Source organism: Carcharodon carcharias, chromosome 1 (genome assembly GCF_017639515.1).
Source record: "Carcharodon carcharias isolate sCarCar2 chromosome 1, sCarCar2.pri, whole genome shotgun sequence".
Classification (NCBI taxonomy): Eukaryota; Metazoa; Chordata; class Chondrichthyes; order Lamniformes; family Lamnidae; genus Carcharodon; species Carcharodon carcharias.
The window spans coordinates 62,389,307-62,408,260 of record NC_054467.1 but is presented as its reverse complement, the minus strand read 5'-3'; the positions used below and the strand labels follow the sequence as shown (position 1 = coordinate 62,408,260).

At 43.6% G+C, this 18,954-nt stretch overlaps 1 protein-coding gene and 1 non-coding gene across 2 annotated transcripts in view; both read right to left on the bottom strand.

The window, feature by feature from the left end:
- Window positions 1–324: 324 nt before the first annotated feature.
- LOC121272102 (reelin domain-containing protein 1-like) overlaps window positions 325–18,954 on the bottom strand; it is a 65,827-nt gene continuing 47,197 nt past the window's right edge. Inside the window, exons 6-8 of the mRNA XM_041178592.1 lie at window positions 17,421–17,748; window positions 4,325–4,394; window positions 325–987 (exon numbers count right to left, since the gene is read on the bottom strand). Coding sequence (XP_041034526.1) covers window positions 325–987; window positions 4,325–4,394; window positions 17,421–17,748 — 1,061 coding nt within the window. The remainder of the gene's footprint in view (window positions 988–4,324; window positions 4,395–17,420; window positions 17,749–18,954) is intronic.
- On the bottom strand, window positions 15,830–15,993 carry LOC121285650. Its single transcript, XR_005944735.1, has one exon. It is a non-coding gene; the product is annotated as a U1 spliceosomal RNA (small nuclear RNA).

The window sequence follows — 18,954 nt, the reverse complement described above, 5'->3', positions numbered from 1 at the left end:
AACCTGGCTGCCTTGTACATGTATCCTTTTAGCCAACAGGCAGAAGCGAGGGCTAAATGGCGACATTGAGCAGTGAGTACACTTTGAGATTTTCTCCTGCCTGCACATAGGGAAAATGTGGAATTGAAAGATTGGATGTGTTCTGTGAATCAGAGTATTCACAATCTGCATGTGGAAGGAGGAGAAACTGGAGGCTGAACACACAAAGATTGCAAATCTCTCTTCATTCACGTTGGACCTCATAGTGTTATATAACCGAATACATTTTAATGGGGCTGTGATGTATAATGAATTTAAAACAACCTTAAACATTTCAATATGCAATTACTTTCCAGGAGTAGTTGATGGAGTGATCACATTGTATTCAGCCTGGACAAGCACAAAGCTGTTTTCACGTATCTTTCTGACATGCACCAGCTCGCCACTCTCACCCACACTGATGATGCTGCTGTCTGGATCCCGAAAGGATACTTCTGTGTGTTTTCGGCAATGTTGGGAAAGAAGATGACGTAACCCTACTGCTAGTGCCATGCCAAGAGCAGCAGAACAACCCAGCAGGATTCCTAATTGAGGAACGCCCAGCTCTGCTCCTTTAGCTGGACGATCTCCTCGGCCTGAGCCACTTTCCTTCTGTATGGTTTGTGTCACCCCAAGGGATATGTTCCTGACCACTTTACCCAAATCAGCTCTGGAACCTGAGTTTTTTGCCAATTGCAGGAAGTTCGCTGAAGCATGGTGTGATGTCAGCTGGTTTTCAGTCAGTGTTGGATTTACATCTTCTGGGTTTGGAAATAACCCAGAGCTCAGGACTGCTTTCCCTGCTGGGTTTTTGGCATCTTGTACATCCATGGGTGCCCAGTCCATTACCTCAGGTGAAGTGAAGTCAGCAAACCAGAAGGTAGAATATTCTTGCCCAGTTTTTATTGGCAAAGAAATAACTCCTGAAGATCCTGAATCGACCATAGTTGAAGTGGTCCAGGTGTTGACCTTTAAAATAAAATCATGATAGGAATTGAACACCACAACAATGAACTCAGTTGTTGCATAGTTATTGTTTGATGCTTATTACGAGATAATCTTGCAGTGATTCCATCACAATCATCTTCAGACTTGATACTGCCATGCTGTAACACTTCCTTTGCCACCTATTGCCACTTAAAAAATACAGGCTCAAAATTGGGGTGGAGGTGGGGAGAAACACCCACTATATACTCCAAATTTTACACTGGCCCAGAAAATGCTGGCTAACTAAAGGTGAGTTCAAAGCACCCGGCATTATTTCTTCACAAGGTAAAAACAATTCGAGGCAGGAAGAAATATAGCATAAGTTCCGATTCATCACAAGTTGCAAAGTGATTTGTGTAGCTCCACCATTTGGCTCAACAGAACCAAAAAGATTAGAACATTGCCATCAGCCTCAATTGAAAATCATTCCATTCCAAGAAATTGCTGGGTTAGTGCCGCAAATAAGATTTAATTTCATCGCTGCCATTTAGGGCCATTAATTCACATCACAGCGACCCTGTCAAAAGCGTGATTTATTGTCCTATGCATTGCCTCCCCAACCCCTGCCAACCAATGCCAGCTCACAAAAAGGACAGGCAAGTTAAAAGGCAAACAGTGAAACATTTATTCAGTGCAACAGGTTAACTAAATTTGGAGATAATGAGTCAATTTAAATGTTGTTCTATTTATCTTATTTGTTAACAGTTGTAAATGTTTAAAAAATCTAAATATTCAGTTTCAGAGAATTGCAAATGACTTCTCAGAATTATTTAACAGCAGAAAAGCAACAATAGTAATAAGAGTAATAAATAAAAATAAGTATCAGTAAGCAGTAGAATAGCAACAAATTTAATGAATTATTTACAAGACTTGCTCCTTTGCAGGCACTCCAGAGGGCTGGCTATGAGTGAGACTGAGCAGAAGGAGGTGGACGCTATAAGAGAGAGGCAGGCTATTCCTTATGCTGCTCACCCCTCCACATTGCAAGGATCAGGAGTTAAGGTCTGGGTTCCTGATCATGCACTGAAAGAGCAGATGAGCTACCACTGAAGGAGCTACTTCCTATGGAGAGACAGCTGTTGGCTGCATTATTAGAGAATCATCCACAGGAGCCAGGCCCTACCAGGCTTGTGCATCTGGTAAAAGTCTGGGGGTGGAAGGAAACCTGCTGGTCAGCCTCATGGCCCTGGACAGTATCCATATGGGTGCTGCTGCACGGAAAGGTAGGAGGGCACAGTATATAAGCAGAATACTGCAGACGCTGGAAATCTGAAATAAAATCAGAAACTGCTGGAAAAACTCAGCAGGTCTGGCAGCATCTGTGGAGAGAGAAACAGAGTTAACGTTTCAAATCTTTATGAGGTTTCAAGTCTTCTTCATAAGGACTCAAAAGATCTACTCTGTTTCTCTCTCCACAGTACAATAGTACTTGTTGTGAACATGTCAACTGCCTGCGCAGCAAACTAGCAGAAGTTGCCCACATTCTAATTAAGGAACCTTAACTCCTCGATCTGAAATGTTGCAGGTACCTGTCATGTTCCCCAGTTAACTTTCTTCAAATCTATGGACCCCTAACATCTTACCCCACCTACCAGTGGTCTTGCAGCTTGGCACATGTGTGGAGATTGAAGTGACAATGACACTTTGACTGCCCTCTTGCACCCCCCACATCCCGCAACCAGGAACATACAGCCTCTCGTCCTGCACCTCGTCACACTCAGTCCCCCTCAATTCTGTCTGCAACCACCACCCTACCCCCCTCACTCCTAATCAAATCCAATTCACATCATTCACCATAAGATTCATCAGTCCCACAATTTCTGGTCCAATAAGAACTGGGACCTTTAAGTAGCTTCAAGGCTAAAATCTCAAATGCAAGGTTTAGGTAACAGTTGAAATTTGCTCAAGTTTTGCACTTTCTTCTGAGTCTTTTGATCAATGTTCTGTCTTGTTAATACTTCTGATTATTGCAAAATACTAATTCTTTCTTTCCTCCAACCAAAAACCAACCAGTCAAAAGCAAAATCTCCTGTTGATATTCCTGTTTACCAATGTGGATTCCTACTTGTCCACATGGTGCTCTTACTCATATCATTTACTATGTTTAAGATTCATAATGGGCCATAACTTCCGAGCTTCAAGGCAGTGTAACTGGGGAAAACCACACCCTCACCCCGCACCCCCCCCCAACCACCGGAGGTTTCTGGGTAAAGTTTGCATGGCAATTGCCCGGAAGTGCAAACTTGCCCTGGGCAATTGCCCTGCAATGGGAACCAACCGAAACTGCGATTTAAATTGCAAACGTCGGACGGTTCTGACTGGGTTACGTCAATAATTACCTAGAAAAAGTTAGAAGAATTAAAACAACTTCCAATTTCTGGGTAACTACTGCACAGACCCATAACAACCCCACCAGAGGACTCACACCACACCCCCGAACCCCCAGGGGACTCCCCAACCCCACAGGATTGTCCCCCTATGGAGCTCCCCCCACCCCCTGATGACCCCTCTCCCCCTGACAGGACTTTTTTGCCCCAATGGGGACTCCATCACCCCCAGGCCCAACACCCCCTCTGCCTGACCTGACTTGCACCCCCCCCCACAACACCGCCAGACCCAACTTCTGACTCTCACCCCACCAGCTCACCAAGGGCTGACCAGACCCAACACTCCCCCATCAAGGCCTAACTAGATCGCCCCCCCAAGTCTGATCCAACCCCTACCTCCTCCGTCAAAGCCCGAATTGACCCAACCCTCTCCCATCAAGGCCCAACCCAAATCAATTCCCTCTCCCATCAAGGCCCAACCCAAATCAATTCCCTCTCCCCACCAAGGCCTGACTCAAAACAACCCCCCCACCCACCTCCCCACACAACCAAGGCCTGATCCGAATCAACCAGCCCCCAAATAGTACCACTGACCTAATACGCTTACCTTCTCCCTGGTTTGTTGAAGACCTTTAAACCTGGCTGGACCTTTAAACTTACCAGCTTTACAGCAGCTAATGCTGTAAGAAAAGGGGTGTGGCCTCCTTCCCTCCAATTTAGCAGCGTGAACTGAAGGCCTCAGGATCATGCTGCCCTGCACAGTTCTCACCCAGCCTGAGTCGGAAGGTGGGGCAAGACAGGATCAAAAAGATTAAAAGGTAAAAAAGTAGGAGCAGAGTGGCAATCCAATTCTGATTGCCACTCTGTGGAAGCTCAGGCCCAATGTTTAATTAAACTATCCAACACTCCAGAGTTTAGCCCATTCAGACAATAATCTATAAAATATAAGAATTGTTACAGCACACCAAAATGAAAATGAAGTGAATACTTACTTGCACAATATCACTGCAATTCGGGCAAGGTTGAAAGGCTAGGTGGAAATCACTATTCAGAATATCTTCACTAGAATGTAAAATTGTAAGAAGACAATGATTATTTTTGTTATAGTAAGTTTAATTAAGTAAGCTATTTATGGTAATTTCTTCAACTGTTTTAAGGTGATTTCTTCAATTGAATGGAATTGTCCATAAAACTATATTCACCCTCTTTAAGAGTCTAGTTGCTGCCCTTATAAGCAGTGAAGTCCTCACTTGAAGTTATAGTTACATACCTAAAAAGTGCAACTTTAAGTGAAACAACTTTCAGTGAATCACATTTTCCCATTACAACCAATGCAAAAGCTGTAGTTAGTTTTGTAAGACCTTTGTCACCAGAAAAAAAAATTAAAACATGTCACACTCATGCAGTTATACCCGCGAACTTACAGAAAATGGGCATTTTTGAAAACCAAAGAGAATGGACAATTGCTTTAAAACAAAATGGAGTTAAGAGGTCAGGTGACCTCCCTTCTTGTCTGCCAATATACATGGAACTGCAAGATTGGAAGTTAGCCTGCTTGTCTGGACAGGACATTAAAAGGCAAACAATCTTTTGGGGCATTTCATTGAGTAGACATTAAAATACAATCGATCTTTCCTGTAGATTTAATGGCTGCTATTGTTCAAATATCTGAAGAAACTAGTGCGCAATGGGCTGTAGACTTCTTGGCTGCAGAATGGAATTCCACAGAACTGTGTTGAGGAGAAACCAATTTTATCACAAAGAGATGCAAATGGCTGAAACTGAAATCCTATTGTGTGTCAATGCTTATGTTGTCAGGGACCAGATGTGTGGATAATGGAAAATTAGATACTATGGTCACCTGACAGAAACCAAGTTGTGATAAAGAACATTTATTAACACACTTTGAAAGTCAGTTAGTCAGTCTAGGAGACAAGGAAACTCAGAGGGAAGCAATGCAGCCCAGCAAAGGAAGGACCCTGCCTAGAATCCATTAGCAGGCAGAGAAGAGAGGCTAGCCTTTTGCCTACCAATTTATGGAACAAAGTCAGATCTTCACGACTTGGGTTTAACTGCAACTCAACTGGAGCAAAGGCCAGAACCCCATTGCTGCAATTAGTAAGCCACAGTGAATTCAACACCAGAAACTTCCAACCTCCATTTGTTCAGTGAACCAAAAAGAAATCATCAGGCTGGAAACGTTTCAAGTTTCCATCCTGAAAGATTCAAGTATAACAGTGAATTTTTAGACTTTTAAAAACCTAACTGCATGCTCCCTGTGTCTGTGTGTTTATGCGAATGGATGCTGTTGCAAAAAAATTCAGGTGTTGAGAAATAAACGTTTATTCTTTGTAAAAACTTATGAGGAAATCTGTCTTTGGTCTGTTCTTATTAGTCACAGCACTCAAGGGGTTAAAACATTTCTTCCTTAAAACACAAATATCTGCAGTCAGTCAAGAGATGGGAAAAGTGGGAATCATTCTATTATCTCTCCCCTGTGCGTAACAAACATTATACCCTGTATTTTGAAATACTTTACATTGCTAAATTACTATATTGGTAATTTTATAATAAAACAAATTTAAAAATAAGGAAATATGCAAACTTTCTACATAATTGCCGCTCCGTCTCTCAGCTCCTCACCACTAATCCTGCTCACCAAACCACTCGCTTGCCACACACCCCACTCCCTGACTCAACCTCTCTCTGCCAACCCTCCAGTTCATGGCCTATAATGGTCCCTGGCCCTCTCTTTCACATCCGCTGCCACTCCCTGGCCCTCACTCTCACTATCTCTCTAGCTTGCAGCTTCTGTTGCTCCCTTGCCTTCGCTCTATCTATCCCTCCAGCTCACAGCCTCTGCTGCTCCCTCGCCCTCACTCTATCTATTCCTCCAGCTTACAGCCTCTGCCACTCCCTGGCCCTCACTCTCGCTATCTCTGCTGCTCACAGCCTCTGCCACACCCTGGCCCTCACTCTCGCTATCTCTGCTGCTCACAGCCTCTACCACTCCCTGGCCCTCACTCTTGCTATCTCTCCTGCTCACAGCCTCTGCCATTCCCTTGCCCTCACTCCATCTATCTCTCCAGCTGACAGGCTCTGCTGTTCCCTGACCTTCCCTCCCCCTGGTGACCTATGTTTCCTCTAAGCCTGCATGGCCGTGGAACAACGTAAGAGGTGCTGGGCATTTAATTATGATATCCATATAGTTCCTGTGCTCAGACTATTGTGCTTCCACAGACTTTCCCCCTGCTCCTCCAATCACAGACTGTTTTCCCTCCCACGCTTGCTGTTAAGAGGCTTGCTAGTCACTAATTTGATTCAACTGATCCTGTTAGCAGCAATTTTGAGAGGGAAAACAGCTTTGATTGCACAAACATTGGGGAAATGAGTGAAGGCACAATAGCCTGAACACAAGAGCAGTGGTAGTGCTGGGAGATTGTGAGAATTCAGTCAATGAGGGTTCAGTCAGCGAGAGAGAGACTTTGGGATTTCAGTCAAAGAGAGAGATACTTTGGGATTTCAATCAGAGAGAGAGAGAGACTGGGATTTCAGTCAGTGAGGGAGAGAAAGACTTTGGAAGTTCAGTCACAGAGAGGCTTTGGGATTTCAGTCAGAGAGAGAGAGACTGGGATTTCAGACAGAGAAAGAGATACTTTGGGATTTCAGTCAGCGAGGGAGAGAAAAACTTTGGGAGTTCAGTCAGCGAGGGAGAGATTGTTTTCCCTCCTGTGCTTGCTGCTAATTGGCTGACTAGTCACTAGATTGATTCAGTTGAGCCTATTTGCAGCAGGAGCAGGAGGAATACAACTTGAGATTGGACAAACAGTGGGAAAGTGAATGAAGGCACAATAGCCTGAACGGCGGAGTAGTGGTGGTGCTGGGAGGTTGAGAAGATTCGGTTAATGAGGAACTGGAGAAACTGTGGGGGTCCAGCGCAAATACTTGTTTCAGTGTGGTTTTTGACTAAGCACTACAATATTTTATGCAGCACTGGGATATGTTTCATTCTAACTAAAGATGTGTTAATACAGTAAGCTCATGGTCTTCTCTGTTTTGGGAGAAAAATTACAGCAGACCAGCACAGTGTTACTGCTCCCCAAATTTGTGAATGAGAGAGGCCATTTATAAAACTCGGTATTTAGTGATTGTCAGCTAATATTTCTAAGCATGGCTAATGGTTTGTTCTGGATGCCTCACTCAGCAATTGTTCTGTTCTGTATAAATGCAAACTCTTTATTTTATATAAATTGTATAAATAGACTAAGCTGCAGTCCTCCTGTCACATTCTGCCATTTTGTGCAGAATACCCAACTCAGCAGCCAACCTTACATAATTAATAGCCATTCAAAAGTAGCATTTTTTCCAGTTAAATTGAATTTAGTAGGGTACATTTGTCTACTGATGACTTGTGAGCTAATTAGTAGATTTGAATTCAATCAAATTCATAGATGTTTCATCTGAGCGTAGTGAGATTTTGTTGGTATAAGTGGATCTATAAGGCTTACTTAAGTTAGAGCATATCCTTTGAACAGCCTTGTCTAAACATAAGTAAAAAACATCAACCAACAAAGCAGAAATCCTATGAAGAAATGTTGCCTCACGTTCAAAGGAGGGTGGCTGGATAAAATAGTAGAAATGGAATCTCAACAATCTAGAGGCTAGATTCCTTTACAACTGAGGGAAACATTCCAGGACAGTGCTGACGTGAGTTTGATCCGCAAAATTTGTGCCGAAGCTAAAATATCCAGCGACTTTTCAACTGGGAAGTAATGGGAAGATGGATGGAAGTTGAACGACATGAAGAGGCATTTATCAAGTAAAGGTCATGAATGTGCTGTACATATTCTTAGAAACATAAGTTCATGCCCACTGGGATTTGATGTGCAAAGTATTTTTATCACAAACCACTAGCGACAGACAGATGAGACAGGAACTGATGGAAAGATAATGTTCAAAACCAGAAGAAATAAACGTTCTCATAGAAAACATTCTGCTTGCAGTATGAATAAACACCTCCATAAACTCTGCAAAAAATAAATGATCACATGTGAAAGTATCCACATGTAGCAGCAGGCTGGTATAGCAAAAACTATGCTTTTGAGTTTTTGGTGGTAATCAACAGTGATGTCTGTGCAGAAGCTATGTCGGAGATCTGCCTGATTTCCTATCATACACTTATTGATGAAAGCACAGATATTTCTGTTAACAGGTGCTTATAATTTACTTTAAGTTCAGAGATGAAGCATCTGAAATTCATAAGGCAATGTTTGCTGGGATTATTAACTTGTCTGCTTGTGAGAACCAGTTATTACAGCTGTTATCAAAGATTTTCATACTCTGACTATGCTGGACATGGTGAAAATTGTGATACAAAAACAAAAATAGCTGGAAAAACTCAGCAGGCCTGACAGCATCTGTGGAGAAGAAGACAGAGTTAACGTTTCGAGTCCGTATGACTCTTCATCAGAACGGACTCGAAACGTTAACTCTGTCTTCCTCTCCACAGATGCTGTCAGACCTGCTGAGTTTTTCCAGCTATTTTTGTTTTTGTTTCAGGTTTCCAGCATCCACAGTATTTTACTTTTATCTTAGTGAAAATTGTGATGTTCACTTCAGATGGTGCTTCTGTCATGCCAGGGAAAAACGATGGTGTTGCTACACTGCTCAAGTATTGCACGCCACATTTATTAGAAAAACATTGTGTGACTCATTGAGAAGGTCTGGGGTTAGTCATAGTCATGTCCTAGGAAACAGAGACACCTTTGAAGACCATTTATACAATGTTCTGCAGATCTTCAATTTGAAGAGGACAATTGGAGGAAATGGCAGATGTCACAGAAAATATGACAGTATTGTTTAAACCTCTAAAAGAACTGAGGTGGCTCTCCAAATATTTTGCTGTAAGTGCTCTGATGCATAATTATAAGACCCTTCTTAGATTCTTTAAACTTGAAATCTCAGAAAATAATGACCCCATCAAAAAGTTCTTCCTACTCTCTGACATTAATTACCATATCAGTCTAACAGCTTTAAATGGTGTATTATATTAATTAGCTGAACTGTCCAAATGTTTTCAGAAGAGCTCTTGGACAACGCTTGAAGCTATACAGTTAGCTCTGGCCAAGACCCACAAGGACATTATCTTGGAGAAGGGCAAGACGGTGGCATAGTGGTATTGTCACTAGACTAATAACAGATCCAGGGTGATGCTCTGGGGATGGGGTTTGAATCCCACCACGGCAGACGGTGGAATTTGAATTCAATAAAAAAATCTCAACCATGTTGACGAAATCTGTTGCCCTTATCTGGTCTGGCCTACATGTGACTCAAGGCCCACAGCAATATGCTCCACTCTTAAATGGCCTAGGCAGCCACTCAGTTGTATCAAAGCACTACGGATGAGGAATGAAACTGGATGGACCAGCTGGCACTGACTTTGGCACTGGCACAACAGCAAAGTCCTCCGGGGGGCTTGTGCAAAATTGGGAGGGTTATCTCACAGGCTAGCCAAGCATCAGCCTGACATAGTCATCCTGTCCCACCGGCAGGACAGACCCAGTAGAGGTGGCAGCACAGTGGTATACAGTTGGGAGTGAGTTGCCCTGGCAGGCTTCAACATTGACCCTGGACCTCATGAAGTCTCATGGCATCAGCTCAAACATGGGCAAGGAAACCTCCTGCTGATTACCATATATCATCCAGCTGATGAATCAGTGCTCCTCTATGTTGAACATCACTTGGAAGAAACACTGAGGGTGGCAAGGGTGCAGAATGTACTCTGCGTGGGGAATATCACTAAGAGTGGCTTGGTAGCAACACTACTGACTGAATAGGCTGAGTCCGGAATGATATCGCTGCTAGACTGGGTCTGCGGCAGATGGTGAGGGAGCCAGCAACAGGGAAAAACATACCTGACCTCATCCTCACCAACCTGCCTGCTGCAGATGCACCTGTCCATGACAGAATCGATAGGAGTGACCACTGCACAGTCCTTGTGGAGATGAAGTCACATCCTCAAATTGAGGATATCCTCCACTGTGTTGAGTGGCACTATCACTGTGCTAAATGGGATAGATTTCTAAAAGGTCTAGCAACTCAAGACTGGGCATCCATGAAGCGCTGTGGGCCAGCAGCAACAGCAGAATTGTACTCAAGCACAATCTGTTACCTCATGACCTGCATTTTCCCCCACTCTACCATTACCATCAAGGCAGAGGATCAACCCTGGTTCAATGAAGAGTGCAGGAGCAGCACCAGCAACACCATACCTAAAAATGAGGTGTCAGCCTGGTGAAGCTATAACACAGGATTACTATGCATACCAAGCAGCAAGTCATAGACAGAGCTAAGTGATTCCCACAATCAACAAATCTAAGCTCTGCAGTCCTACCATATCCAGTTGTGAATAGTGGTGAACAATTAACCAACTCACTGGAGGACAAGGCTGCACAAATATCCCCATCTTCAATGATGGGGGAGCCCAGTACATCAGTGTAAAAGATAAGACTGAGGCACTTGTACCAATCTTCAGCCAGAAGTGCCGAGTGGATGATCCATCCCGACCATCTCCAGAGTTCTCCAGTGTCACAGATGCCAGTCTTTAGCCAATTCGATTTATTCCATGTGATATCAAGCGACGGCTGAAGGCACTGGATACTGCAAAGGTTATGAGCCCTGACAATAGTACTGAAGACTTGTGCTCCAGAACTAGCAGCACTCCTAGCCAAGCTGTTCCAGTACAGCTACAACACTGGCATCTACCCGGCTATGTGAAAATTGCCCAGGTATGTCCTGTACACAAAAAGCAGGACAGATCCAACCTGGCCATTTACTGCGCCATCGGATTACTCTCCATCATTAGTAAAGTAATGGAAGGGATCATCAACAGTGCTATCAAGTGGCACTTACTTAGCAATAACCTGTTCACTGACGCCCAGTTTGGGTTCCGCCAGGGCCACTCAGCTCCTGACCGAATTGCAGCCTTGGTTCAAACATGGGCAAAAGAGCTGAACTTCAGAGATGAAGTGAGATTGACTGCCCTTGACATCAAGGCAGCATTTGACTGTGTGTGGCAGAACTGGAGTTAATGGGAATCAAGGGAAAACACTCCGCTGGTTGGAGTCTTGCCTAGCACAAAGGAAGATGGATGTGGTTGTTGGATGTCAATCATTTCTGTTCCAGGACATTACTGCAGAAGTTCCTCAGGATAGTGTCCTGGCCCAACCATCTTCAGTTGCTTCATCAGTGACCTTCCTTCCATCATAAGGTCAGAAGTGGGGATGTTCACTGATAATTGCACAATGTTCAGCACCATTCGTGACACCTCAGATACTGAAGCAGTCCATGTCTAAATGCAGCAAGACCTGGACAATTTCCAGGCTTGGGCTGACAAGTGGCAACTAACATTCTCTCCACACTAGTGCCAGGCAATGACCACCTCCAACAAGAGAGAATCTAACCATCGCCCTTGACATTCAATAGCATTAGGAGTTCATTGTGAAACCTCCACTTTCAACACACTGGAGGTTACCATTGGCCAGTATCTGAACTGGAATAGCCATATAAATACTGTGGCTACAAGAGCAGGTCAGAGACTAGGAATCCTGCGGCGAGTAACTCACCTCCTGGCTCCCCAGAGCCTGTCCACCATCTACAAAGCACAAGTCAGGAGTGTGATGAAATACTCTCCACTTGCCTGGATGAGTGCAGCTCCCACAACACTCAAAAAGCTTGGCGCCATCCATGACAAAGAAGCAGAAGCTTGATTGGCACCCCATCTGCAAACATTCACTCCCTCCACCACCGACGCACAGTAGCAGCAGTACGTACCATCTATAAGGTGCACTGCAGGAACTCACTGAGGCTCCTTAGACAGTACCTTCTAAACCTGTGACCACTACCATCTAGAATGACAAGGGCAGCAGATAGATGGGAACACCACCACCTGGAAGTTCCCCTCCAAGTCACCCAACATCCTCACTTGGAAATATATCGCCGTTCCTTCGCTGTCGCTGGGTCAAAATATTGGAGCTCCCTTCCTAACAGCACTGTGGATGTACCTACACCACATGGACTGCAGTGGTTCAAGAAGGCAGCTCACCACCACCTTCTCAAGGGCAATTAGGGATGGGCAATAAATGCTGGCCCAGCCAGTGAAGCCCACATCCAATGAATGCTTAAAAAATAGTCTCTTGTAGCAACAGGGTGTAAAGTCTAATTGCATCAAACACAAGAGATGAAGAAATCCACGGTGAATCTATTCTGCGTTTCATATCCCTACCGTGTGATCATATGGATAGAAGGTTTCCAGAAAAGGAATGAAATGAATGGGCAGCTTTTGAGTTTGCTTCACTTTCAGCACATCAACTCAGTTAGGAATTTGGCACTGAAACATTTGCAGGCTGGTTGACAAGTATAGAAGAATTTTGGACCTTAGTTGATGAAGTCGAGTGAAGTCATCTCCCAAAACATCACGGAGGAGGAGAAGGAGTTCATTGTGAATCAATACAATGATTACAAATATATTGCTGCAGAGAAACATGAAGAAAAGCTGATGACAAATTTCCAGGAAATGGTGACTTCCATTCTCCAAAATGCAGAATACAATCTAGTTTCACGACTGATGGATAATATTGCAACCTCTCAAGCTTTCAGTGCTGATTGTGAGTGTGACTTCTGAATAGTATCAAAACTAAATCACAAACAGATTTAAAGAACATCACCTGGATATGTTAAAGAGGATCAAATTTCACACTTCAAGTGGTGAAGAGGTAAATGTTGACACAGTATATAAACACTCGAAGAGTGGTATAGACAGAAGAGAAACAAGCAGGGACAAGTAGCTGGCCTATCATCTAACCTGCCAACTACAGGCTGTGGGGTCTCATTCCAGTGACAGTGATTAGCGGTAAAGGGATATAATCTTTCATTTCAAGCTGAAAAAAGCATGAATAGATACTTGTAAATTTGTAAAAGATTACTGAGAATTGTGCAGTGTTCATTTCCTTTTTAACTGATTGTATTTTAAATAAACAAGCAGTGCACCTTGTTAATTATCTCGTTTTAATATTCTTTCTTCTTCTTCCATGCCTATGGTAACTTGGTGGTACACATCCTTATAATAGCTTGATATTGCTGCACTTAACAAAATTCATTTTGCACATAGATGGAAAACAATTAGAGGGAACATTGGTGATCCCCCGGTTTGTAGCCACTTCCCTGACCCATCCTCTCACTGCTGACACTTCGGCTTGTAGCGTACTTCCTGCAAGTTGAAACTACTCTTGCTGCTCATCTCCAGAGCCCTCACTCACAGTGGGTGTTTGAGAGATGGAAGCAGCGATCAGGAGAAGCAGGATACAGCAGGTTCAGCGAGAGGAAAGGTTTACAGATACCAGGAGGGTCAGGGAACAGCAGAGGCCACTCCAAAATGGGGCCGATTGGGTCACATGGCCCTATGTCATACCTGGCTCAAAACAACTTTAATTTGAGCTACAAAATGAGAATACAGGTCAACAGAATACGGGCATGATCCCAGTCGGTACTGAAGTTGGCTGATCTCAGCCATGTGAGATACCATAACTGACCAATTCTCCTGATTAGTATCAAAGTACTGTGGGTACATTGGACAAGGACATAATCAGTCCTGGCTATAATGTTCATTAGCTTTACAATCCTCACTGAGAAAGCTCACGCCTGGAAAATTGTCATTCTCCTGAACAATAGAAGGGCTGTTCACACCCATACAATTGTATGTCAGAAAACGTAATACATTTAAAACTAATGGCCTGAATCTCCCGATTGCTGGGCACATTGCTGCTGCGCATGGAGGTTCTCATGACCCTACGCTGCTGCGCAATTCTTCCGGGAGGTTGTGATCCCAACTCTCAAAGAAATGCACAGCGCAGCGCCCCCGGGGAACTCAGCTGGAGAGCAGTAGATTCGGGAAAGATGGGACACACCTTTTTATGGCACTGGTTGGTGTATGATTAAGTTTAAAATCCCATTCTTTGGATGTTAGTGAATGGGTAGGTGCATGATGCGTAGGTGGGTGAGGTGGGTAGGTAGGTTGGTGAGCAAGATTGGTAGGTGAGTGGGCAGGTGGGTGAGGTGCTAGGTGAGTGGGTGAAGTGGGTAGGTGCTGAGGGGATAGGTGGGTGAGATAGTCGGTGGGTGAGGTAGTCTGTGGATGAGGTAATCAGTGCGTGAGGTAGGTGGATGAGATGGGTGAGGCGGATGAATGGGTGGCTGGGTCAGGGATAGTTGAGTCAGGGGTTAGATCAAGTTGGTAGGGTTGTTAGGTGATTGGGGGCTGGATGGTGCAGCAGTTGGATGGTCGGGGGCAGTCAGGGGTTGGGGGTGTAGTTGGGTAGTTGGATGGGGTATAGTCAGGTGGTCAGTGGGTAGTCAGGTGGTCGGGGGTCATTAGGGTGGTTAGGAGGATGGTTGAGGGGTAGTTGGGGTGGGTGATGGAGGGTCAGTTGTGCAGTTACCCAGGTGTTTAACTTGGTTTTTAATTTGTTTAACATTTCCTGGATAACTATTCAGATAAGTCCTGTGGATCTCTCCCACGTCTCCGACTCTAGCTCAATGTCAGAGACTTTAGTGGAGGGTCCCAGTAGACAGGGGAATTGCCCTTTGGAAGTTTAAACTTCCTGGGCAATTTCCACTTTGTTCGCATGTCATGACTTCCACAGGGTCCCTACATGCATCTCAGTCATATGTCCAGTTTCCGACGATATGGAGGCTGGAAGATTTGGCCCAAAGTATTGTAATAGTTTTACTCAAAACTTTCTACCTAATGTTCTAAACTGGCAACATCCTAGACCCGAACCATGACTTCTTTTGATTGAGCTCATGAAGCTCATGCCAGTTTCTTTCTGTTCGTGCAAAAACGCAACACCACATTCTTTTTGCATCAATTATGCACCAGTCTTTGCCAGTCCTTTAAGCCTGAGAAATTTTGAGTGATTTTACTGGGGGACAATTATCCACACTCCTCCCAATAGAAAAGTCTGTTGGCACCATGCTGACCGGGAACCCAGCTGCCCCACAGTGATAGTGCACTGAAGGCAGTTTTATTTGGATCAGAGTGGGACTCCTGCCCCCAGCTGGGAGGAAGTCCCTCCCTCAAGAGCTGCCGGCCAATCGCTGTAGTCCCAGCAATGCCAGAATTGATTGGTGGCCACTGGTGGGACTACAGCAGTCCAGGAAGATGAAGGAGTGATGGATCTAACACCAGCTATGTCAAAGATTTTGACTGGGTTTGGGGGTGGTGGGGAGGGTTTTAGAGGTTGGGGGGGGGGAAGGGATAAAGCGGGTACAATCTTGGGTGAGTATGCCCCAATAGGCATAGATATCCCCCCAAAGTAAGTACCTTCCCTTTCTGCCCAACAGCAATCCACACAGTAAAAGCCATCAGGCTGCTTGCCTTGCCTCTGCCTTCCCTAGCTGCACGTACTATAAATATGAAGTCTATTTTTTGAATTGTGAATCAGGGGAGAGCGCAAACGCAGTCCCCCACTACCACAAATTTTGCAGTCGAGTATCCCACATTTGGGGACATCACAGGTGTCAGCACATCCGAAGTGCAATGGGCTAGCCTCGTCCTGGGAGAACCACCTTCCTGATCATGGTCTCTCCCCTGCCAGGTAACTCTTTCAAGTACAAAGCTGTTTCCATCTGTTTCAGATGAAGTTACATTGTTTCATAGTTTGCCATTGTGAGATTTGAACTCTTGATACTCTTTTGAGTAAACCTGTTTCCATCTGTTTCAGATGAAGTTACATTGTTTCATAGTTTGCCATTGTGAGATTTGAACTCTTGATCTTAGGGTTACAAACCCAGTACCATAACCACTTGGCTATTTAGGCCAAGCCCTCCCCTGCCAGGTAGTGGCAGAGGCAGAATGAGGCTCTTAAGTGGCCACTAATTGGCCATTTAAGGGCCTCAATGAGCCCAAGGGCCAGTGGGATGTTGTGTTGTGGGGGACCTGCCTGACATATTGCCTGCCCACAGTAACATGGCAGACAGGTCAGGGGTTGGGAGGCGAAGGCAGCAGGCACCCCTCCAAATAGACCAGCGAGGGACCGTAAAATTCAATCCCATGTTTCCAGGCTTCATGAGGTGGGGAAGAAGTAGGTAGAGAGGAGGGAAATATTGAGAAGGGCTATACATATTTTTATGTTAATAGGACTCGCATTGCTGAGTACGATCATGTATCACTGATGGATTTTATAGGTATATCCAGCAACAAGTTGGATGTCCCTATTCTAAGTCTTATGCTATTATGTTGAAAATCCAGCTTGTAATTGGATTGTTTTAGCCAGGTGGCTGATATACCATAGATTCAACTTTCTATAGTATATTCTAGATAGCATAATGTTCCAAATTGTGTAGAAAGTAATATAACACAGTATATAAGATGATCACAGTGATTTAACCAACAGTGCAGGAATTGTAGTGAAGGATCTGGTACTTAAAGAGTTAACATGGGACTGAGTACAATACTGCCCACATAGTGATGTGAGAAGGCACATGACCTGGAGTTAAGGGCAGTCTAGAGATAGGTAGCAACATGTAAGTACCTAGCATGGGGTCCTCTCCATATCTTTATGGATGTTCCTCTTGTGGGTGAATCTAGAACTAGAGGTCATTGTTTAAAAATAAGGGGTTGCTCATTTACCTTCTACTGTAATTCTGTAACTATGTACGTAGTTCAGTAATGTTAATAAAGATTTCCTTGTAAATTCAACAAGACTGATTCATGATGTCCAAGCAAGTACACACCATGTGTAGCGACAACAGAACAGATCAGGAAGGAGAGCCATTGTTTAACATCTCATGATGGTAAATTCTTTTCTGAAACCAGAAGTGCGGCTATGATGTGCTGTTGTAACACACAAACGATTGTGGAGTATCAGATGCACCAGAGGAAAAATGCACTCATGAAAACCACAACCCTACGTATAATTTAAAACAGTTACCAAGTCATTCTGTTCATTTGCATGGAAGAGTTCCCGCTAACATTTTTAGTATAGATATTTTCACATTTTGAAAAAAATGTTAAGACAGGACTAAATCTACCTTTCTGTGTCCCTGAACTCTATGGTTTTCAGCAGAGAGCTGCTCTCTGTTGTCTGGATTCCAGTCAGGGTGTCTGTGTTCATGGAATTCAGGGATGGCTGTAGATGTCCATCATTCTGATGTGGATCCATACTGGGTTGTTGGGTTGCAAGGCTGTGCTCTTGAGAATATCCGAGCAGTTCAGGCAAATAGCTTTCCACATTAGCAGCCTGTGGTCTGAGGTACTGTTCTATGGTGATGAGTGGAGTTTGTGAAAATTCCTGTGTCATCTGAGTAATTGCTTGAGGGTTGATGTAGTCTGCTGACTTCAGAGATGATAATGTGGATACTGCAATAACAAGATTGAAATACCAATTTCATTAACACTCAAAGGTCAAAGTCACAAAGATCAAAGTCCAAATTATTAGCTTTGGCACATGGAAGGTAAGAATATTTGTGCCAAATATATTAGTATTAATGGAATCATTATGCTGTTAAACAACAACAAATAAATTTAATTATTTAGTGCAGGATTATGCTTTAGTGCAGGATGAATAGTTAAATCTTTCTTTATAAATGTAATTTTAGCACATCTTTGCATCACAGATATAATGGTCCCAACACAGGAAAGTAATATGATTTTTCTCTATAGTAATATGTCAGAAAATGCACTGAGGTATAGGTCCATAATATCTCACTGAATTGCTTTTGCTTTTGAGTATCTTGACATTAAGCAGCATGCTATTTGACTATGGGAGGCATTATAGTAATGACCAATCCTGCACTCACCTGAAATCCATTTAAACACACTTCCCAGCAAGGATCATTAGACGCTGATGAAATGTGAAAAACTCAGGACATGGAGGCATGTAAAACCTTGGATGTTCCTGTTCTGAGACTCAATACCACAGCACACAGAGCATTTATCATTGAGTCATCCATGATGGTGTTTACATGGTAAACAAGTGGGCATAGTAAAGTAGCAATGTGACAGCACAGGGAGCTGTTGAATTTCTGTTCTCAGCTATACTGCTAGAAGGAAGTCCTACACAGAGGCCCAGGACTTCCAACTGCAAAGAAAGGAAAATAATTTTTCTTGGCCCAATGTCACCTCCCAGTAGTTAGCAGTGAATGGCATTGTTAGAGGCTCAGAAAGCAAGGAACAAGTTGTGACTGCTGTCTACAACAATGCTTTTCCCTTGGAAGATAAAAAGAGCTAAAAAGGTTCAATAATTTTTTACAAGACAATATATATATAATAAAAATATAATAAATTTAAAGGGTAACAAAGGGTTTATATCTTGTACACAGAGAGTGAAGCTGTTCCAACCATTAACTTTTCTCATTATATATTCAGTTCTGATTTTTAGTTTGCAGTACATGGTTTCTTGTTATTAATGGAGTTCCTTGAGCAGAAAACATGACGACCTTGATAAGTGAATATTACGCATGGCTGTAACATCAAGTGCATCATAGAGGACTACATGATTGTGATAGGAAATGATGTCTGTATTGCAGTCTGATACGGGAGTAAATGTTGAGGCTATATTATTCA